The following is a 24,507-nucleotide window of genomic DNA, read 5'->3' on the forward strand; positions in this document are numbered from 1 at the left end:
AGGCACTGTGCCGGCATGTGTGGCCGAGCGGTTCTAGGCACTTCAGTCTGGAACCGTGCGACTGCTACGGTCACAGGTTCGAATCCTGCCTCAGGCATGGATGTGTGTGATGTCCTTAGGTTAGTTAGGTTTAAGTAGTTCTAATTTCTAGGGGACTGATGACCTCAGATGTTAAGTCCCATAGTGCTCAGAGTTATTTGAACCATTTTCAAGGCACTGTTCAGCACACAGTTCGAATCAGCCAGGTAAATTTTCAATTGGGGCATAATCAGCTGCAAGGTGAAAATTTGCTTTGGTAAATTACTCCATCAGAGTTGAGAAATTGGTAGATTAAAAATGAAGGGCAGGGCACTCAGATCCAAGGGTGTAGAGGCATGCGTGTGCGCATGCACTTGCATCAGAGAGAGAGAGAGAGAGAGAGAGAGAGAGAGAGAGAGAGAGAGAGAGAGTTAACCAAGATGAAGGGAGAGGTGTCAGAGATGGTATGTTGGTAAGCACAGTACCACCTCCTATACAGAGATAAGGACAGAGTGAGAAATAAAGATAGATTAAGGGAATATAGAAGAATAGCAGAATTAAGAATGAGAAACAATTCTAGGGGATTGTTTCCAGAATTAAGTTATGGTGGCAGGTTGTGAGTTGTGCTTAGATAGCTCGATAGCTCGTTCAGCTGAGCTAAGGGAAGCTGTAGCATTGCTGTGCATGTTCTTCAGTGTAATGGCATAGGACGAATTGGTACCAATAGTATAGATTTTTATGAAACAGAGTCAAGTTTTCTCAGAATGTCACTCCTAGCTAAATCAGTAATTCATACTCATTGTTCATTCTGTACTTGTTTACCAACCTCAAAGTAGTCCATATTCAAATGAATATCTTTCATGTTATGGGGAGCAGGCTGAAGTGCTATAGTGTATGCCTCATGTATTTCCTTTCAAATGAAGCAAAGTAATTTAAACACCGGGAATTGTATTTCTCTGCATGTCTTCAGTCAGCAATTTTGAAAGTTCCTTTTGTGTTGTTTAGCTACCAGCTTGAACAATTTCTATGGCTTACCTTTCTTTATAACTTGAATGGGTGTTTTCATAAATGTCATCTGACATTACTTCCAGAATCTCATAATTTTCATTTTAGTTCTCTATGTTTCTGATATCCGTTTTGTTACATAAAGGTTTAAATAAGTCTAGAAAATTGTGTACAGGTTTCTCTCTGTTGTGACATACTTTGCCATATGCCATATTAGCTGGCGAAATGTGACATCCACCCAACATAAGTTTCTACAATGTCAGAAAGAACAGATAGCTAACTGTAAAGATGATGCATTGAGTTGCCCTTCTCTGGCCAGAAGGTCATTCAGCATAAGTTTAAGCTTTGCTTTGCCGTATTCATAGTTTTGTTGCATTTAGTAAATTCTATTGTGTTTCTATTATTGTTTGTTAGATATTTTTCCTTTTTTTTAATAGTTGTCTTCTGCATTGCTCATACCTACAATGTATTCCATAGTTATTACATTATTTTGTGTTTCATATGTTTTTGTATAACATTAGTTTTTCAAGACGCAGATTTTTCTGACTTCTTGTCCAATAAGTCTATTTCTCTCTATCTTTATGCATTTTTGCTCTGCAACTTGAAATTCCTAAGTGGTATAGTACCATCACATCCTGCGATGTTTCTGTATTGTTCGTGTCAGCATAGTCGGGGTCGATTTTAGTTCAAGTGGATCATACAAAGGGTTTATGTTTTCTTCTTCTATAACAATGTATTTGGGACATATTCTTTATCTGGACAAAATCTAATAATACAGGCTTGTCATTTTTTTGTATCCGAAGGTCCCAATTAAATAATCCATCCTTTAATATTAGTTCTAATTCCACATTAAAATTCTCTGTTATTGCTTTGTATTGAGATTTGATGTCATTTGTCAGTTTATTGAGGTGCCTACATCCTCATCAGAATATGACCATATTGGTGTACCGATTTAAATAATTTAAGTGGAATACCGATGTTTTTTTTTTTTTTAAAAAAAAGAACTCTTACTGTTCTTTACCGTATTCCTCAAGTATCTGTAAAACTGATTTTCATGTTCTTGTTTGCATTGTCTATTGTTGAATTTTTTTTCCTGTTTTGTTCCACTGTAGTAAACATAGTTTCCGATTTTCATATGCCTTGATCTTATTCATTCAGAGTACTATTTATAACGCTACTACATTCCACTTGGTTATTTAACTACTCTTCCAACACCACTAAGCCATTTTTTGATCCTAGAATTCTGCAGTTTAGTGTTGCTGAATGGGACGAAACCTTAAAAATTACAAAAATCAGAATGCCTTGTTGTCACTTTGACAGCATTTGGTAATTACATAAGTGATCTGTGTTTCTGCAGATGAAGCAGGTGTGACTCAAATTTAAGGCAGCAGGTAGTATGATGAAAGTAGAACGTGTGTGTAATTGTGCAGAAAACATGGAAGATAGATTTGTTGCTGCCTTTAATTCTTGGAGGTGTTAACATGTCTATTTTCAATATACTATGCATTCAAATGGTTGGTGTAAAACAACAACAACAATAATAATAATAATAATAATAATAATAGTAATAATAATTGTTTTGAATTGTGATACAAAAACAGAAAACTCATAATATTGATAATGTAAACTTTGTCACAAAGTAATTTTACTGGGTGTGTGTGCAGAAATACCCATGGATATCTTCATTTGCACAAGTGTTTATCAGCAAAGTAAATATTACTGCGGACTTCTAGAGCTCCACACCCATGCAGACCTCTATGAGTAATGTATTTCTTGTTTGGCATTAAATACAGAGCCACAGTTCTTTATGAGGGAAGTAAACAGTCATTTTACAGTTGTACATGAACCTCTGTGAGAGGAAAAAGGAAAAGTCCAATTTCAACATTCAATAACACTCTGTTATAAATGTTAGTAAATTGCTGCCTTCAGATGTACTATATTTTTACACGGGAATGGTGAAAATGTACAGTTTCCAAATTTCATAAGAACCTCCAATTTCACATAGTCACTAAAAATAATCGATTTTGTGTCTTTTCCATGTTATTGCTTGTGTGAAATTTTCCTGTCTGTACTTGTTAGTTGGTTTACATGTGTGCATAAAAGGATTTGGCAGGCGGCTCCAAGTATAGTAGGTATGGCACTGAGCACGTTATGGGTGACCCATCATCGCAATATGTTTACATGAAAGAAATCATTTAGAACATGCATAAATACAATTGAATATCACGTAATTGACATGTAACTACATAAGGATATCTATTAACTTCCTCCTTTTCAGTTTTACCCTATCCATCATGAGTCACACTGATCATCGATCAGCAGTACAAACATTAACGAGAAATGTCATGAAAGGCTAGAATCATTAAACCAGTTAAATGAAAGAGAACTACACTTAGAGTTGCGTCTTTATGTGCATAGTGGGCTGGTTAGTTTGTCTCCCATAATGTGAACCAACAAGGTGGTAACCAACAGCTGCATGGCAGGAATCTCTGGAATGGATAGTGGAATTTAGCTGGACTGATTCCCTTAATGTAATTAGGGGCTTTCCTCTTTTCCTTCATCACCCCAATACCAGTTCCTTGTAGAGTCATTTTTTGCAACCAACTTTATATGCATTTAAATCCCCCTCCCCCTGCGGTACTATTTTCTTACATTCATTTACCTATCTCACTTGCTTTATCCTTCAAACAGTGGAAGTGTCTCCTGCTGTTTTGTATCTAAGTTTGTACTAAACAATGTCCCATTACGTGCCGTCATACAGATAGCAATCTTTCATATGTAGAAGGAAGAAGCGGAATATTGAAAAATGAAAGAGGCATGATTACATTAGATTGTGTTCAGAGCTCAAGTAGTTCAGATAGAACACTTTGTATGAAAAACCAGAAATACAGCCTAAAATTCAGACAAAGTAATCTTTAAAATGTCATAAAATAACACTGGAAACATAATTTTCCATGTGACTAAATATTTGAAGCCTCTCAGTTGATAGTGTTCCTGCATGAGACTTCTAAATTTTTATTAGTGTATCTACTGCTGTTTTGTGGAAGTTTCCTTCCCTATCCCCCTCCCAACATTGTGTGTTCCATTTTAATGATTGTTTAAAGGTTATTAAAGATTTGTAAGCTTCCATACCCTGAATTATTCAAGAAAACTGAACAATCCTATTACACCATATTGAAAGATGATTTGTATTTTTCTATTTTTTTTAATCTTTCGGAATTGGATATCCTCTTGAAACCTACATGTACATTATATTCCACAAGGCACCAAATGGCATGTGGTGGAGGGTACTAATGGTACCACTAACTGATACCCCATATCCTGTTCCATTTCTTGAATTTTCTTGGAGTATCATAATGCAAGGTGTATGTGGAAGGAAGCTCTCTTGAAATTTCATTAGTAAACCTCTCCGTGATGCACAACACTTATTTTGCAATGACTGCCAGTGGAGTTCATTGAGCATTTTGGTAATGCTCTTGCGCCAACTGAACGATCTCATGACAAAATGCGTCGCTCTTCATTGGATTCTCTCTCTCCCGCTCAGGATCCCATATTGATAAACAGTACTCAAGAATCAGTTAAACAACTACCTTATAAGCCACTCTCTTTGTGGATGAGTTACATTTCTGTAAGATTCTTCCTTTGAATTTGTATGGCATCTGGTTTTCTGCTATGTGTTTTATGTCATCATTCCTGTTAAGGTTGCTCTGGATAGTTACTCCCAGATTTTTATCATATATACTGTTTCCAGCAGTTTCTCATCAATAGTGTAGTTGTACAGTAGTGGCTTTCTTCTCCTATGACTGAACAATATGTTACATATATTTACATTCAGGATCAATTGCCAGAACCTGTATGACTCATCAGTCTGCTGCAGGTCATTTTGCAAATCAGTGCAGCCTTCTGATATTGCTATTGTGTAACAGACAACTACATTGTCTGCAGTCATTAAGAGTATCCGAAGCTTTCTACTAGATCATTTATGTACATTGTACACGACGACAGTCCTATGATACTTCTGTGGGGTACTGTCTAAATTATCTTCACATCTATTGATTTTGTTCTGTTACGAGTGACGTGTTGAATTCTACCTGCAAGGAAGTTTTGAATCCACTCGCAACTCTGATCTGATACTCAATAAGTTTACCTAAAAAGAAATGCGGGACAGTGTCAAATGCCTCCCTGAAGTCAAAGAACACAGCATCAACCTGAGTGCTATTGTCTACAGTGCTATGGATCTCATGAAGGAACAGAGCACAGAGCAAGCTGAGTTTCACAAGATCTCTGTTTGCAGAATTCATGTTAATTTTTATAAGGTAGATTTTTGTTCTCCAGAAACATCAAAATATTTGAACATAAAACATGTCCAATAATTCTAAACAGATTGCTGTCATTTATATAGGTCTCTATTTGTGTGCATCTTTCCTGTGGCCCTTCTTGAAAACGGGATGACCTGTGGTCTTTTTCCATTCACTAAGTACCCTTTGTTGCCCCAGTGATCTACAATAAACTGGTGCTAGAAGGGGAGCAACCTCTTTTTGCATAATCTTTGTAGAATCTTAATAGGTATTTCATCTGGTCCTGATGCATTTACACTACTAAGCAATTGTAGTTGGCTTTGCTATTCAGCAATTGGTTATCTCAGTTTTGACTATTGTATGGTGATTGAAAGGTGTGACTGTGTTAAGATCTTCTGCAGTGAAACAATTTTGTTAGACCAAATTCGATATTTTGGCCTTCTCTCTGTTATCTTCTATTTTGGTGGTAGTATGGTCTCAGAATGAATTTACATAAGACCAAAACCTCTTAGGGTTTTTACTGAGATCAGTTGACAAAATATATTACTTTGTCATTGAATGCTTCTCATTGCCCTCCTTAAGCTCATTTTTGCTTTGTTCATCAAGGTTGTCATCTAGATTTTCACTTCTCTAGAATCTGAGATGCTCTCTTTGTTTATGTAACAGTTTTCTAACATGGCCATCAAACCCTGGTGGGTCTTTCCCGTCCCTTACGACCTTGCTCAAACTAACTTATCTAAGGCATATTGAATGATGCTTTTGAATTTTTTCTATTTGTGCTTCACATCTTTGTCCTCATCACTGAATATTTGATGCTGATACTCTGCAATTTTATCGTGTTACTCTTGATAAACAAAAACATATTCCTACCTTCCTCAATATCCCTTGTGAAACCCAGTCATGGTTGGTATCACAGTCTGAAAGTCACTGATATCGTCCTCTACATTAACTGATTCAATAAAGTTCAGGTCTGTTTGATCTATTTGGTTCTCTAAAGTAATTTTTAGACAAGGTATTTGGAATACTGTCAGATAACTCCCTGCCTCTGGCACCAGTTTTGATAGCACGACTCTCCCAATCTATACCTGGGAAATTGAAGTCACACCCATTACAGCAGCATGATGAGGAAAATCATGAACAGTATTCTGTAAGTTATCTCTGAAATGCTGTGCTACTACAGCTGCTGACCTAGGTGGTCTATAAATCATCAGATTACCATTTTGACTGACCTTTGATGCTTAACTTCACCCTGATTAATTCACATTCAGGATCCAGAACTGTCTTGCTAGATATTATCAAGTTCTTTACTCGATGATATCTAGCAAGGCTGTTATGGATACTGATTGTGAATTTATTGGCGTGAATTTAAGTGTCAAATACCTCAGTACCATTGGTGACTAACCTATCCTTACCATGAATATTTCAGTCAGAACTTAGGACTTCATTGCTATTCGCTTTAGGTTCAACCAGTTTTCTGATCCTAATACTGTCAGAGAATTATAACCTTCAATAAGTGATACTAATTCTGGGACATTTCCTTTGATGTTTCTGCAGTTGACTAATAGCTTATCAACCTTTTGTGCATCCAGTTTGTGAGGACAAGCTTTCTCTGAGAACATTGTGGCTGGTGTAACCTCGATTTTGGCAGGCAGTTAGACTAAGGTCCTAAGAGGGGTTTGTCTAAACTTAAAAAAAAGAGTGCACACTACATGTACTCTGCTAACCTAGTAGCTGCTTTATGTGTGTAGTGTATTCGTGACCTATTAAGGGGAACCCTACAGTTCTCCACCTGATAGTGGAGTTAGAGAAATTTGCATCCGATACCATCGCGGAGTCATCTGAACCTCTGGTTTAGACTTCCCGATCTGTTTCTAAGCAGAGGACTGCAAACGACCCAGGTGTGATGCTATAAATAGACAGTTTAGCCTGTACCCCGCATGTGCCAAAAGGAGCTAAGGACAGCCACAGCACCCAAGCGGCTGGCAGCATTTTTTGCCAACAAGTGCCAATACTTGCAGCTTGTTGCACTATTTGTTGTGCTTGATAATCAGTTTTTTTATTGACAGAAAATTGTTCTTGTTATTGTATTGGGCATGCACAGTATTTTGACAACAGGATGAGTTATGAAACATGCTGATGGACTGAAGCCAGGAGGCTGAAACAGCTACTTACCTGAAGGTACTGTTGGTGAGTCAGGCTTTCCCTACTATGTTGATGCCTTAGCATTGCACTGTGCCTGCTGTTGTTATCCTCAGTATTACTTTGTCTGTCACATAGTTTGAGCTGTTATCTGTCCTTGAACTCTGCTCTAGTTTCCCACTGTTTCTTAAGCAGATAGGGAGCAGTATACCAAGTTTTCTGTGGCAGTACTGAGAGTAATGGTTAATAATTCCTCGTCACAACTGATCGTAGTTAACATCATACAGTTAGCAGCTGATGTTTAAATATTGAACTTTTAGAACTCCGGTAGTATTTTGTACCTATACAGATGTAAAAGATGTAATGAATTTTAGTAGTCTGCATGTCAGTGTCATAGAAAACCATTCATTGATGTTTATGTAGTTAGCGTATGCTGTTTATGTGGACTGCACAATTTACAATTAACATCTGATCATTTGTGTCAGTTTGTCTCATAAAATATTGTTGATTTGCCACATTCTTTTTTCTTTTTGACCGCAGGTGCTGGAGGTTCCATAATGTTGGTGACAAGTCTTGGTATCACAGCTGACTTTATTGGGCATAATACTGAAAGTGGTGCATTTGTATATGGGGCAATGAGTTTCACTGACAAATTGTCAAATGGAGTTGCTGTAACTATAATACAGACGTTGTAAGTGTTTCTTTTCATAAATTGCAATTTTCTCTCTGTCACTAATAGTTTGCTAACAACTCAATATGAAAAGTGTGATTTCATGATCACTTTCATGCAATATGATTAGAATATTAAAATTTATAACAGTAACGATCCCACAGGTTTGCTGTAAGTGACTAGTGCAACTCAGCTGACAAGGAACACAAATCATCATAGTTACACTTGATGAGACTTAAAGCACCTTTAATAAAGTTCAGAATATTATTTATTATATGCAATGCACTTTTCCCAGCATTATCTGTGTGTTGAAAACAGTTTTAAAATTTATCAGTAATTTTTTTGTTCCTTAATAATACTGAAAACTTTACTTATTTGCTGAACAGAAAAGAAACCCAGAAAGAAATCTGACTGGTAGTAGTGTAAGTGAGAAACCATTTTATTTCAGGGCTACTGCCTGACATGAAATATTGATTGCAGGAATTGTAAAGAATGAGCAGGAAGTCATGTAGTCAACACTCATGATTATAAAATAGAGAGAGAAAATGCATAGCCAAATTTCATGCTTACATGTGGTTTTGTTAATTGGAGTATGAAATCACAATACATGTCACGTTAAATCAACACCTTTGATACATTTGTATGTTTTAATATTCAGTGTAGTGATATATTGCCTCAAAAATTGTTTTTCCTTAATGTTAGTGCATATTTATAGGATTTTTATTATATTTTTTAAATATTTTAGCACTGTTGGGTCTCAACTGCAAAATGTGTAAAATATTTTACATAGCGTTCAGAGTATGGATGTCATGTACAACTAAAGTTTGCATAATGTTTGTAACTTGTTTCCCTGAAACATCTCTTCATTCAGTGCATGTTAGTCAACTACTTAATCATCATCTTCTTCTCCTTCTCCTTCTCCTTCTCCTTCTGTTTTTCTGTTTCTGTAGGTATAAACTGGTTTTATCAGTCAGCTTTTTACATGAGTCTCCTTATGCAATATAACTTTAGAGTATAGATATACTGATTATTTTATTTATTTACACGCCAAGTTCTGTAGGACCAAATTGAGGAGCAAATCTCCATTCTCATGGAACGCAGCAGTACAGGAAATTACAACATAAAAGTAATAACACCAAAAAATAAAAAGAAATGTTAATGAACCCGAAAAAAGTCATCATACGTTTAAGTAAATGCAATCACCAATACAACAAGAATCAGCTTAATTTTTCAAGGAACTCCTCGACAGAATAGGAGTGACACATGAGGAAACTCTTCAGTTTGGATTTGAAAGCATGTGGATTACTGTTAAGATTTTTTAATCTAGTGGTAGCTTACTGAAAATGGATGTAGCAGTATACTGCACGTCTTTCTGCACAAGAGTTAAGGAAGTCTGATCCAAATGCAGGTTTGATTTCTGATGAGTATTAACTGAGTGAAACCTGCTTATTCTTGGGAATAAGCTAACATTGTTAACAAGAAATGGCAGTAAGGAGTATATATACTGAGAGGTCAATGTCAAAATACCTGACTAGTGAACAGGGGTCGACGAGATGTTCATGAACTTACACCACTTGTTGCCCGAACTGCCCATTTCTGAGCCAAAAATATCCTTTAAGAATGGAAAGAGTTACTCCAAAATATAATACCATATGACATAAATGAATGAAAATAAGCAAAGTAGACTAATTTTCATGTTGAATGATCACTTACTCCAGATACCATTCAAATAGTAAAAATTGCAGCACTAAGTCTTCGAACAAGGTCCTGAATGTGTGCTTTCCGCGATAGTTGCTATCTATCTGAACACCTAGAAATTTGAACTGTTCAGTTTCACTAATCATATGCTTGTTCTGTGAAATTAAAATGTCTGGTTTTGTTCAATTGTGTGTTAGAAACTGTAAAAACTGAGTTCAACTGTGATTTAGTGTTAGTTTATTTTCTACAAGCCATGAACTTAGGTCATGAACTGCACTATTTGAAACAGAGCCAATGTTGCATCCTTTACTACCAAGCTAGTGTCATCAGCAAACAAATATTTTAGAGTCGCCCGTAATACTAGAGGGCATATCATTTATACAAATATGGAACAGGAGTGGCCCCAACACTGATCCCTGCCCCCCCCCCTCCCCCCCCCCCCCCCCCCCCCCCCCCACACACACACCCACTTCACTGTACCCCACTCAGACCCCACATCACAGCCATTCTCAATACTGTGAATAATGATCTTCTGCTGTCTGTTGCTAAAGTAAGAGGTGAACCAGTTGTGAGCAACTCCCCTTTATTCCATAATGGTCCAACTTCTGGAGCAGTATTTTGTAATCAACACAATCAGAAGTCTTAGTTAAGTCAAAAAATATGCCTAGCATTTGAAACCTTTTGTTTAACCCATCCAGTACCTCACAGAGAAAAGATAGCATTTTCAGTTGTTAACGACTTCTAAAGCCGAACTGTAAATTCGATAACAAATTGTGTGATATAAATTGATCAATTATGCTTACATACACAGCCTTTTCAATAACCTTAGCAAGCACTGATGGCATAGAAATTGGTCTAAAATTGTCTACATTAATCCCTTTCTCCCATTTTATAAAGTGGTTTTACTACAGAGTACTTTTAATTGTTCAGGAAACTGACCATTCCTAAAGGAAAAAAATACAAATGTTTCTAGATGTAGGGCTAACATGTGCAGCACAGTACTTTAACGTTCTGCTAGACACTCCATCATGATCATAATTAAAATTGAACCACACTGCACAAGATTTTTCCAGGTTGAAACTTGTGCATGGTTGCAGACTACTGTGATCCAAAAATTGGAAACCGTTGCAAGTGAATCTGTTGGGTTATTTATTAGGAAAAGAACCCATTATCTGAGGCGTTACCATCTTTCTCTAAAGTCTACTCAAAAGAAAAGACTGTCCTGAAAAGTGTTTGTCCTTTTGACTGTAGCTGGCTTATTTCAGGACTACACATTCTGTTCAGGGGAAGCAGGATATGAGGAAAGAATGGAGTTACACCCATTTCTTTGACCAGCAAGTATGAAGTGTTGTGTGAAACTGACAGTGTATCTGAAGCAGTGTGATAAACTTGTTACATTGGAAAGCTGTCTACATCCTGCAGGAGGGAAGGGTTCTATTTATTGTTGGAAATTTGAACTTATGGGAAAGTGGTCCACTTGTAAAAATGGTAGGAAGTGATGGTAAGGAGAACCATGTGCAGGATTTGGCCTACTATATGTACAGGATTAGCCTGGAGAGTCCTGGTTTTTTAGTGCTGTCTACAATTGCACCAATGTCTGGCGTTTGAGAATTTTAAGTCGTCACCTTTGTCCGACAATCACTATTTAAGATAACAATAACATTCCCTACTCTTACTAGTCTCAGCACAGTTCAATTAAAAAGTTCTTTAATTTGTGGTGCTGTAATCACTAAAAATTATTAAATTATTGTGCCTATCTGCAACTCAGAATCTCCACTATATGATGAGATTTACAAATCAGTCATTCTTCAATGCAATAACTACTCAGTAGATCATGAGCCCTGTTGTACATGAAAGTCTGTAAATGTTGTTCAACAGCCAAACAGACAAAATGGGGCTCTGTGTGTGAATGTTCGAACTTGAGTACTCTCATCGCTGGACCTCCAGAGAGGTGATGCTTGCATGTCATTGTCACCAGTGTAATTGCTTGTGGCAGCGCCCTTGTACTGCAGTGGTGGCTGTAGGAAATGCGACAGTGCAGCTGGTGGTGCAAATATTTGAAAGTGCTGCTGGACACATAGTAGCTGATACCACATCCCCATTAATACTTAATGATAAAACAAACATCAGACTAGACCAATTTTGGAGTGTTGTATCAAATGGACACATACAACTCAGATATAAAAGTAATTTTGTTTGTAGAGGGAAACAAACCAACACTTTTTGTTGACACTATGCATTGCATGAAAGATGTAATGAGCAGTAATTGTATGGGCTTACTCCAGCTACACAGTGCAAAAACAGAGCTGCAAATACCTGCCAAAACCTGCCAAAACACCATATAAAATGTGCCTGATGGCCCTTAGGAGAGACATCTGGTATAAAAGTGTGTGCGTGTGTGTGTGTGTGTGTGTGTGTGTGTGTGTGAGAGAGAGAGAGAGAGAGAGAGAGAGAGCTGGAGCTGCAACTGTTCATCACAGTTAAAGACGTTCTCGGTTAAGTGAGGCAACTGGTTAAATAAGCTGTTAAAGTAATGGGACTTCGTTTCTGGTGAGACCAGGTGTGGCACAGGCCCTAGTATTACTAGGGCTGTGACAGAGAAAAATTCATTTCTGGTTGCGCAACAGCAGATAGTTGCAGGTAGACTCTGGCTGGGAGTTTTACACGTGCAACAGCATTGAACGTCTCACAATGGGGCGTTGCTATAGTTGTAATCGACACTTGCGCACGACTGTGAACAAGGTAATAGACAACGTTGAGTTGAAGACTGCTGTTATCACAGCTAAAAATAAAGTTAAAGGCATCACTTCTCGTGCTCATATTGATGGACCATGTGTGTTTTTAGGTTGTATATTTGGTTTTGATGTAAGTCAGACCTGGTGTTACGCCACCTGGTAGCCGTAATGGTTGGTTAACTGTTGTGTTTGTTGAATGTGGAGCGTGAGTGAGTACAGTGGTAGTGAGAGTTTTGTGCATAGAGATGTAATTTGTTATCGTGCTTTCCATTTTAGTGAAGTAGTAGCTGGTAGTAGTTCTTGTTTAGTTCCTGTGCAAGCTTTGTTTATATGTACTCAAGGTCAGAGGAAGGTGTCAAAGTTTTGCTCACTGTTTTTTTCCATTGCTGTGGCGTAGTGAATCATGAATTTTTATCTCGAGGTCATACAGTCAATAAGGAGTATGACTTTGATGTTACGTGCTGTTTGAGAGAAGCAGTATGCAAAATACATCTGGAATTGTGGAAAAATAATTCATGGCTTTTGCATCAGGACAATGCACCTGCTGATTCATCATTGCTTGTGAGAGATTTTTTGGCTAAAAGCAACACAGCAATCATGCCTCAGCAATCATATTCACCAAATTTGGCCCTCTGTGACTTTTTCCTGTTCCCTAAACTGAACACATCTATGAAAGGATGAAGATTTCCAAAGACTGAGGAAATAAAAACTGCATTGCTGGAAGTGCTCAAGGCTATACCAAAAAGTGCTTATGAGAAGTGCTTTGAGGATTGGAAGAAGTGTTGGCACAAGTGTATTGTATTTGAGGGGGATTACTTTGAAGGGGACAACATGAATATTATTCAACAAATTTTTTTTCATAAGGATATAGTAATCTTACTTTTTGAACACACCTCGTACATTCAGTCACTCACTCACTCCGCCCAGTCAGGATAAATTTTGATACAGAGAAAGGCTCTAAAATATTCACTCCACACCTCAAGAAATTTAAGTAGATGAAAATATTGAAATGATAGTTATTAACTGCTAAAACATTCACAAAAAGTGCTAGGGTTTTCATTATTGTTTCTGATAGATGAACACTGGAATTCAATAGGTAGGAGATCTTTGATGCAAACGTACATGTGTACTGAAAACAGTCTCTGTGCAATGAGAAGTACCAGCAACCAAGAATTTGAAATGAGTCTATGTAGAAAATGTGTCTTTGTGTAAAATGGTTTAAGCAAGGAAAGCCATCATGAGTGGAATAAAAGTTGTTAGTAAATTCTTACATCGACAAACAGACCCTTCTACAGAAGTAACTGTTCACTTTGTTCAGTAGTATGTGTGTTTCCAAGTCGTGCTATGATAGTTGGAGATATTAGCCACAGCACAGCTGATTGGGAAAATAAGTACTTCAGGAGTAGTGGATGAGAGAGAACTTCCTATGAAGTAATTATAAAAAATTCCTCTAAAATTCCTCAAAGGGAGTGTAGGACCATAATCACGCTCAAAACATTCTAAACTTAACAAGCCGACCCAATCTCCTAGAGGATGTTCACATACAGAATAAGATCCATGGTCGTGAACAGTTGTAGCAGCGAAGTGTAAAGGGGTAGGAAAAAATCAGCAAAAAATTCTGATGTTCAGTAAAATTAATAAGTGGGTTATCTCATCTGTTAAGCAGAACTAGAATCAGTTTTGATTACAGTTGGAACATTTAGAGGGTCTGTGGTTCAAGTTTATATGAATGACCCACCAAGCTGTAGAAAAACATCTATGTAATAGGGACATGTGACAAAGTAGGCTGTACTAGTAGTGTTGAAAAACAGCTTGAACACAACTGCTCAGTAACACCCTAGACTTTGCAGGATGTGTGAGAGTTAGCTTGAATATTGACAGTAATAAACTACAAATGTGTTGGAGCAGAAATATTGTCTCAATGCTTGGAAAAGAAAGAGTCATACCTATGTACTAAAAAGATGTATACATAGTCATAGAACTACCGTCATCGTACATTACTCAACACCTGCTTGTGTAGCAGGATAACTGGAACACATTCTGACTTCAAATGTAATAACCTGCCTGGAACAAATAATGTAAATGGAAATCAGGCAGGACTCCAAAAACTTTGATCTAACAAAACCCAACTCGCACTCTTCACTCCCATTATCGTCAGTGCTATTAATGGAGGAAACCTGATTGTTTCAGCATTTTCGAAATTTTGAAAAGCTTCTTATTTGGTACCATATTGAATACTTTTAAAGGCAAACATGTTCCTTTGGTATAAACTAACTAGATCTACAGATGGATCAAAAACTTCTTGGCAGATATTGTAATAATATCTAGTGTTCATAAGTGAAGAATAATATGTCTGTTACTGTCCCCATTGTATAGTAATGATGTACTCAGTATTATAAGTTGCAATCAGTTCTTTCTCAATAAAATAGGTGTCCGATGCAAAGATTGCTAACTACCTTCTGTTGTAGAGAAGTGCTATCTCTGCCATAACTGTCCGCAGCTCGTGGTCTAGTGGCTAGCATTGCTGCCTCTGGATCATGGGGTCCTGGGTTCGATCCCTGGCCAGGTTGGAGATTTTTCTCTGCCTGAGGACTGGGTGTTTGTGTTGTCCTCATCATTCCATCATCATCCGTGAAAGTGGCTAGATTAGACTGATTAAAGCTTGGGGCAGGAAAGGCAAACCTACATTTCTAGCATTTATAGACTTGGAGAAAGCTTTTGACAACGTTGACTGGAATACTCTCTTTCAAATTCTGAGGGTGGCAGGGGTCAAATACGGGGAGCGAAAGGCTATTTACAATTTGTACAGAAACCAGTTGTCAGTGGTAAGAATCGAAGGGCATGAAAGGGAAGCAGTGGTTGGGAAGGGAGTGAGACAGGGTTGTAGCCTCTTCCTGATGTTATTCAATCTGTATATTGAGCAAGCAGTGAAGGAAACAAAAGGAAAAATTCAGAGTAGGAATTAAAATACATGGAGAAGAAATAAAAACTTTAAGGTTCGCCGATGACATTGCAATTCTGTCGGCGACAGCAAAGGACCTGGAAGAGCAGCTGAACAGAATGGTCACTGTCTTGAAAGGAGGATATATGATGAACATCAACAAAAGCAAAATGAGAATAATGGAATGTAGTCGAATTAAGTCGGGTGATGCTGTGGGAATTAGATTAAGAAATGAGAGGCTTTAAGTAGTAAAGAAGTTTTGCTATTTGGTGAACAAAATAACTGATGATGGTCGAAGTAGAGAGGATATAAAATGTAGACGGGCAATGGCAAGGAAAGCTTTTCTGAAGAAGATAAATTTGTTATCAAATATAGATTTAAGTGTCAGGAAACATTCATGAAAGTATTTGTATGGCGTGTAGCCAAGTACGGTAGTGAAACATGGATGATAAATAGTTTGGACAAGAAGAGAATAGAAGCTTTCAAAATATGCTTCCTGCCGCCGTTGGATAAGTAGCTGCCAGCAGCAAGTCGTATACCCCTAGCTTACTTATTTGTTACATAGTTTAATTCTTAATTTCTTTGCGGGTTGTTTTTTTTTTTTTTTTTTTTTTTTTTTTTTTTTTTTTTTTTTTTTTTTTTAATTCATAAATTTCGTGTGTATTGTAGTATTTGAGAGTTGTAGCATTGCGCTTTAGTGTTCACTTCGTAGATTCTTACTTAAATGCTTGTGAGTTTCGTATAGGAGGTGTAATTTCGAGTTTGTTACTGTAATCGTAAATTCAGGCAGTTTGTAGCGCAGTCATTAGGCATTTGTACAGGTTAGTTCATACATTCTTTGTGTGTTTCCCTTGCGTTATCTAGGCACGGACTCATGTTTCAGTAACTGTTGTTCAACATTGATTAGAATGGACGGGGACTGTGATTGCTGTGTTCAGATGAGGGCTGAGTTGGCATCCCTTCACTCACAGCTGCAAGCGGCGCTCACTTTGGTCATGCAGCTTGAGGCTGTTGCCAATGGGCACCACTGTGGGGAGCCAGATTTGGGTATCACGGGGATATCAACCTTGTCCTGTCTGTTCCCAGATTGGTATGCCACTGTGGTTGCCCCGGTTGCTGCCCACAGTGGGGCTGAGCCCTCGCCTGTGCCTGTGTTTGATTGGGAGGTCGTTCCAAGGCATGGCAAGCAGCGAAACACGTCCCTGGAGGCTGATCAGAAAGCCTCCCTGGTGCATCTGACAAACAGGTGTTAGGCACTCTCTCTGGCTGAGCTAGATGCAGCTGCTTGCCCTGTTTCAGAGGATGATTCTCATCCTTCAAGGTCCGGGCAATCGCAGAGGGTGGGCTTATTGGTAGTTGGGAGCTCCAATGTTAGGCGCGTAATGGTGCCCCTTAGGGATATGGCGGCTAAGGAGGGGAAGAAATCCAGTGTGCACTCCGTGTGCATTTCGGGTGGAGTCATTCCTGATGTGGAAAGAGTCCTTCCGGATGCCATGAAGAGCACAGGGTGCAGCCAGCTGCAGGTGGTGGCACATGTCGTCACTAATGACGTGTGTCGCTTTGGATCTGAGGAAATTCTCTCTGGATTCCAGCGGCTACCTGATTTGGTGAAGGCTGCTGGTCTTGCTTACGAGATGAAGGCAGAGCTCACCATCTGCAGCATTGTTGACAGAACCAACTGCGGACCTTTGGTGCAGAGCCGGGTGGAGGGTCTGAATCAGAGGCTCAGAACGTTTTGCGACCGTATTGGCTGCAGATTCCTTGACTTGCGCCATAGGGTGGTCGGGTTTCGGGTTCCGCTGAATAGGTCAGGAGTTCACTACACTCAGCTGGCGGCTACACGGGTAGCGGAGGCTGTGTGGTGTGGACTGGGCGGTTTTTTAGGTTAGAAGGCCTCGGTAAAGTGCGGGATGGGCTGCAATGTCAAAGGGTGCTTGGCAATTACAGGACGTGCTTGGATCAAGGAACAGTCGGAATTATAGTTGTAAATTGTTGTAGTTGCGCTGGAAAAGTCCCTGAGCTTCAAGCGCTAATAGAAAGCACAGAAGCTGAAATTGTTATAGGCACAGAAAGCTGGCTAAAGCCTGAAATAAGATCTGCAGAAGTTTTTATGAAGTCTCAGATGGTGTTCAGGAATTGGTGATGGAGTGTTTGTGTCTGTCAGTAGTGGTTTATCTTGTAGTGAAGTCGAAGTAGATACTCCGTGCAAATTGGTATGGGTGGAGGTTATACTTAACAGCCGAACTAAGTTAATAATTGGCTGCTCCTACTCACCCCCAGACTCCGATGATATAGTTGCTGAATAGTTCAGAGGAAATTTGAGTCTCGTAACAAATAAATACCCCACTCATACAATTATAGTTGGTGGGGACTTCAACCTTCCCTCGATATGTCAGCAAAAATACTATTTCAAAACCGGTGGTAGGCAGAAAACATCTTCCGAGATTGTCCTAAATCCTTTCTCCAAAAATTATTTCGAGCAGTTAGTCCACGAACCCACGCGAATTGTAAATGGATGCGAAAAAACACTTGACCTCTTAGCCACAAACAATTCAGAGCTAATAGAGAGCATCATGAATGATACAGGGATTAGTGATCACAAGGTCATTGTAGCTAGGCTCCATGCCATTTCTTCTAAATCCACCAGAAACAAATGCAAAATAATTTTATTTAAAAAAGTGGACAAAGTGTCACTAGAAGCCTTCCTAAGAGACAATGTCCATTCCTTCCGAACTGACTATGCAAATGTAGACGAGACGTGGCTCAAATTCAAAGATATAGTAGCAACAGCAATTGAGAGATTTATACCTCATAAATTGGTAAGAGATGGAACGGATCCCCCATGGTACACAAAACAGGTCCGAATGCTGTTGCAGAGCCAACGGAAAAAGCGTGCGAAGTTCAGAAAAACACGAAATCCCAAAGATTGGCTAAAATTTACAGATGTGCGAAATTTGGCACGGACTTCAATGCGAGATGCCATTAATAGGTTCCACAACGAAGCATTGTCTCAAAATTTGGTAGAAAATCCGAAGAAATTCTGGTCGTATGTAAAGTACACAAGCGGCAAGACGCAGTCAATACCTTCGCTGCGCAGTGCCAATGGTACTGTTACCGACGACTGTGCCGCTAAAGCAGAGTTATTGAACACAGTTTTCCGAAATTCCTTCACCAGGGAAGATGAATGGAATATTCCAGAATTTGAAACACGAACAGCTGCTAGCATGAATTTCTTAGAAGTAGATACCTTAGGGGTTGCGAAGCAACTCAAATCGCTTGATACGGGCAAGTCTTCAGGTCCAGATTGTATACCGATTAGGTTCCTTGCAGATTACGCTGATAAAATAGCTCCCTACTTAGCAATCATATACAACCGCTCGCTCACCGATAGATCTGTACCTACAGATTGGAAAACTGCACAGGTCGCACCAGTGTTTAAAAAGGGTAGTAGGAGTAATCCATCGAACTACAGACCTGTATCATTGACGTCGGTTTGCAGCAGGGTTTTGGAGCATATACTGTATTCAAACATTATGAATCACCTCAAAGGGAATGATCTATTGATACATAATCACCATGGTTTCAGAAAACATCGTTGTTGTGCAATGCAGCTAGTTCTTTATTCGCACGAAGTAATGGCCACTATCGACAGGGGATCTCAAATTGATTCCGTATTTCTAGATTTCCGGAAAGCTTTTGACACCGTTCCTCATAAGCAACTTCTAATCAAGCTGTGGGCCTATGGGGTATCGTCTCAGTTGTGCGACTGGATTCGTGATTTCTTGTCAGGAAGTTCACAGTTCGTAGTAATAGACGGAAAATCATAGAGTAAAACTGAAGTGATATCAGGTGTTCCCCAGGGAAGCGTCCTGGGACCTCTACTGTTCCTGATCTATATAAATGACATGGGTGACAATCTGAGCTGTTCTCTTAGGTTGTTCGCAGATGATGCTGTAATTTACCGTCTAGTAAGGTCATCCGAAGACCAGTATCAGTTGCAAAGCGATTTAGAAAAGATTGCTGTATGGTGTGCAGGTGACAGTTGACGCTAAATAACGAAAAGTTTGAGGTGATCCACATGAGTTCCAAAAGAAATCCGCTGCAATTCGATTACTCAATACGTAGTACAATTCTCAAGGCTGTCAATTCAACTAAGTGCCTGGGTGTTAAAATTACGAACAACTTCAGTTGGAAAGACCACATGGAAAATATTGTGGAGAAGGCGAGCCAAAGGTTGCGTTTCATTGGCAGGACACTTAGAAGATGCAACAAGTCCACTAAGGAAACAGTTACACTACACACATTCGTCCTTTGTTAGAATGTTGCTGCACAGTGTGGGATCCTTAGCAGGTGGGATTGATGGAGGACATTGAAAGGGTGCAAAAAGGGCAGCTCATTTTGTATTATCATGTAATAGGGAAGAGATTGTGGCAGATATGATACGCGAGTTGGGATGGAAGTCATGAAAGCAAAGACTTTTTCATCACGGCGAGATCTATTTATAAAATTTCAGTCACCAACTTTCTATTCTAAATGCGACAATATTTTGTTGAACCCAACTACATAGGTAGGAATGATCATCAAAATAAAATAAGAGAAATCAGAGGTCAAACAGAAAGGTTTAGGTGTTCGTTTTTGCCGCATGCTGTTCGGGAGTGGAATGGTAGAGAGATGGTATGATTGTGGTTAGATGAACCCTCTGCCAAGCACTTTAATGTGAATTGCAGAGTAGTCATGTAGATGTAGATGTGGTGCTGCTGAAGATTAAATTGATAGATCACATAACTAATGAGGAGGTATTGATTAGAATTGGGGAGAAGAGAAATTTGTGGCCCAACTTAACTAGAAGAAGGGATCGGTTGGTAGGACATGTTCTGAGGTATCAAGGGATCACCAATTTAGTATTAGAGGGCAGTGCGGAGGGTAAAAATTGTAGAGGGAAACAAAGAGATGAATACACTGAACAGATTCAGGAGGATTTAGGCTGCAGTAGGTACTGGGAGATGAAGAATCTTGCACAGGATAGAGTAGCATGGAGAGTTGCATCAAACCAGTCTCTGGACTGAAGACCACAACCACAACAAAGCTTGGGACTTTGTACGGATGCGAATGACTGTGGATTTGAGAGCCCCACACACAAACCGATGATGATGATGATGATGATGATGAATCATCATCATCATCATCATCTGCTGTTCCTGAAATCTGTGGTTTTCTTAGACTGTGATGTTAATTAATCACAACTAGTCCGCCACATCTTGCAAATTATTGGGAGTAGCAATATGTAGAGTTGCAAAGTGGACCAAGCACATAGGTACAGTTGTGATTAAAGCAAAGGGTAGGCTTTGATTCTTCAGAAAGGTACTGGTAAAGTGTGTTATGAGTGATTAAACGCTAAATACTAGTGTACACCATCTGTGAGTACTGCTAAAGTGTGTAGAAGGGGATGGGACAAATACCATAGTGCCAGCAATGTGCATCTGACACTGTTCTATAGGATATATACACTAATCAGAATGTATGATTATTGGTGCAATACTGCTTATTCACATACTCAACAAAGTAAGATGTTTAGTGCCAGCTTCTATCATAAGTATAATTGTCAAGTTTGGTAACTTTGCATTACACATAGAATCACATGTACATTTTGCAAGCATCAATACATTTATTCACTTATGAAGTTTGCTGCCAGCTGTCCATTTCAGAACCATAAATATTCACAAGCACAGGAGGCAAAACTGATCTGCACTACCTCCTAATGAATTTAACTTTGGAACAGAACATAGAGTGAAACACTCATTAAACTAATACTTTTTGCTCATTAAAATAAAATTTCTGACTGGTAGCAGATGGATTTTCAAATGAAAGATTTTTGTTCCTCCATAACAGCTTCAATAGGACAGAGGAATTCATGAGAGAAATAATTAACAGCAAAATTCAAAATACTTTGGGGGGGGGGGGGGGGGTGGTAGCTATATCTTAATTTTCCACATTCTGTCCCTTCCATGAACTAAATCAGGCATGTACTGAACCATGTATCTGGAAACGTAACATTCTTCTCAGAATGTTGTTTGTGACACTACCAGATTCCTTCAAGTTGGAGAAGACCTCTGTTGCAGTATTGCCAAATACTATATGTATTCTGTGGTGTAGTGGTTTCAGTTACTGGATAACAATATATGGATCACTGATTGGATTCCCATCATTTGCATTTATCTATTATTGGTAATTACATCTATTATTGGTAATTTCTGGGACTTGGTTATTTATGGAATACTGCAATTTGCTGGAACATTCCATGTATGTGTCAATAAGAGCACTTTTGTGCCTGCTCAATAAGCATGCTAAAAAATAACATAATTTGTGTACTGGCTTGTACTGTAGATAAGAAGAGTTAGTACCCCTTCATGGTGGAAACTTAATAGTAATCAAAGCAGTGGTAGAAGTAATTCTGTAACAAAAGGCAAGGACACTTAGGTCTGCTGGAGAGGCCTCTGGACAATGTTCGCCGAGATGCAAAACAGGTATTTGTTTTTTGTCAGCGTTCAGAGGATATAACAATGAATGGCATCATCAGCTGGGTGAAAGAGTGCAAGGGCTGAAAAAGATAGAAAATGTCCTTTTTATTATCAGAACTGTACAGTTAACCACAAAGATGGTTCAGGAATGATAAAACTTAAGATACGGCACCCCCTTCATACCACACGACCCTCCTTGGTTTCCACCTAAGAATTTGAGGCTAGAAGATATCTAGATAGCAATAAATAACTTTATACTGTAGTATTTGATTTTGCAAACCTTTGAGAATCATAGCTTGGATGATCTTTACAATGTATGTAATGAGACTAAGAAATCACATTTTACACATTTGCAGATAGTCTACTGACTGGAATAATATTAGAAAAATTACATTGATGTAAATGTTTCCTATTTTGATGTCTAGGTTAAAAGTGTAGTCCTACAGTTTTAATGTATTTTATATCTTAAATGAACTTGGTTGTTTTGTATGTTTTTAAGGAAGCTACCAGATAGAAAAAATGGAATTTGTTTCAGGAAATGTGGCGCACTGTGTGTCGGCTACTACCGAGATGTAATGACATATGTGTGTGGTGGTGCAGCTTTATTTGGTGTTGTTGCTTTAGTGACCCTGATGCCATTCCAGATAGGTAGAAGAAAGGATGGTAAGTTAAACAGTGACCACTGCTGGAACAAAATTTTGTCACTGTTTCTACTGATATTATTGCTATGAGTGTTCTTACTACATCTCTCTCTCTCTCTCTCTCTCTCTCTCTCTCTCTCTCTCTCTCTCTCTCTGATGCTCAATTAATAGACAATTATTGAAGAGGAAAAATGGTGTAATTATGTGATTTACAAATATGACAGTAAAATGGACTGCACTTACTATTGAGGAACAGCTCTTGCCGAAACCTACTATAAGATGATGCCCAACTGTATATTTTATAAAATGCAATCTGCAAAGGAAGAAAGTATCAGTAAAACTCATTGTGGTTTCTGGAAACAATTATCCCCAATGTGTGGCATCTATCATATTGGATAACTCACCAAAATGTCATGCAAACTCGACAAAAATTTGTGGACCTTTGGCAAGATTTAAGGTGATTATGATTATTCATCAGGAGGGCCCACTGAACTGTCTGACCCAATTCAAAATATCTGAGAATTTATAATGTAATTGGATAAGTAAAAATCTACTCACCGACTGGTGGCTGGAGATGAGTAGATCTTTTATCTATCCACTTATATTACATTTTCAAAAACTGATTATTTTTGTTGTTGTAATGAATCTAGCTACTACATCTGTGTAAAAAAGTGGACAAAGTGATCTTGGGAATAGCTTTGGTAACATCGTTGAACAGAGGCTAGGATGTTGTTTTATCACCAGATTTATTTCAGTTTCTGCTAGATAAGAACATGAGGGAAATGTTCCACAATAATATCAGTGAGTTTCAAATGGAGAGTAAGAATGTCACTCAGTTGGCACATGTCGATACAGGCATATAATCCAGGTCAATGACATAACCAGTACAAATGAGCAAGAACATAGAAACTGCAGGGAGCAGGATCAGTTTCTTGTGAATGGAATGGACAGAATATTATTAGCAAAGATTAAGAAGATGGAGGTGGTACACTCCATCCACATATCGCTTTCAGCTGAACCAATAAAATAAAAAATTAAAAATCAGGATTTGAGTACATAGGAGTGAATTTTCAGTGGATAAATCAGGTCAGGCAGAGGTAAAATGAGCATATGTGCTGCAAACAGCTGTAAATTTGTATATTTGTTCATTAAGTGTTCTTTCCAAAAACTTTTAAAACTTTATAATTTATTTGAAGGTTGTTAATCCCCCATGGTGTTGCCTTATATGCTAACTGGAGTACCGTATTTACTCTAATCTAAGCCGCACTCGAATTTAAGCTGCACCTGAAAAATGAGACTCGAAATCAAGGAAAACAAAATTTTCCCAGATGTAAGCCGCACCTGACATTTGAGACTCGTAATTCAAGGGGAGAGAAAAGTTTTAGGCCGCAGCTCCAAATTGAAACAAAGTTGGTCCACTGTAATATGAGACAAAATTTAGGTCAAATGAATGACTATACAGCTACAGTAGTTTGGTTCGAGTCTTAAGCATAGCAGTTATAAGCTTTACCATGTAGCCATTGCTATGTGTCAGGTGCTCTGTCCGTATTTATACGGGTACCATTCCTTTCTCAAGTGCTTCTTCTGGTCTGAATGGATTGCTTATTTTTCTTTTAAATGACTGTTATAGGTGTTTGTCACTCTAAGCTGAAATTGCATTACTGTACTGTGTCATGCATTGTTTGTCGCATTCTGATAATGATTGTTTACGGCCCGTCGCCGGGCGTGGCATGACTTGCGAAACAATGGCAAGAGACTGCTATTTGTTGTTACTTACACTGCTGCTTTCTTTGATAATGGTCAACAAGAACCAAATAATAGACTTCGTATGATAGAAGATGCGA

At 38.5% G+C, this 24,507-nt stretch overlaps 1 protein-coding gene across 5 annotated transcripts in view; it reads left to right on the forward strand.

Annotated features, from left to right (window-relative positions):
* LOC126266728 (major facilitator superfamily domain-containing protein 12-like) overlaps positions 1–24,507 on the forward strand; it is a 73,069-nt gene that overhangs the window by 32,502 nt on the left and 16,060 nt on the right. For all 5 annotated transcript variants that reach the window (XM_049971212.1, XM_049971211.1, XM_049971206.1 and 2 more), the window contains exons 9-10: positions 8,001–8,151; positions 22,558–22,685. In XM_049971212.1, coding sequence (XP_049827169.1) covers positions 8,001–8,151; positions 22,558–22,685 — 279 coding nt within the window. The remainder of the gene's footprint in view (positions 1–8,000; positions 8,152–22,557; positions 22,686–24,507) is intronic.

Source organism: Schistocerca gregaria, chromosome 4 (genome assembly GCF_023897955.1).
Source record: "Schistocerca gregaria isolate iqSchGreg1 chromosome 4, iqSchGreg1.2, whole genome shotgun sequence".
NCBI lineage: Eukaryota > Metazoa > Arthropoda > Insecta > Orthoptera > Acrididae > Schistocerca > Schistocerca gregaria.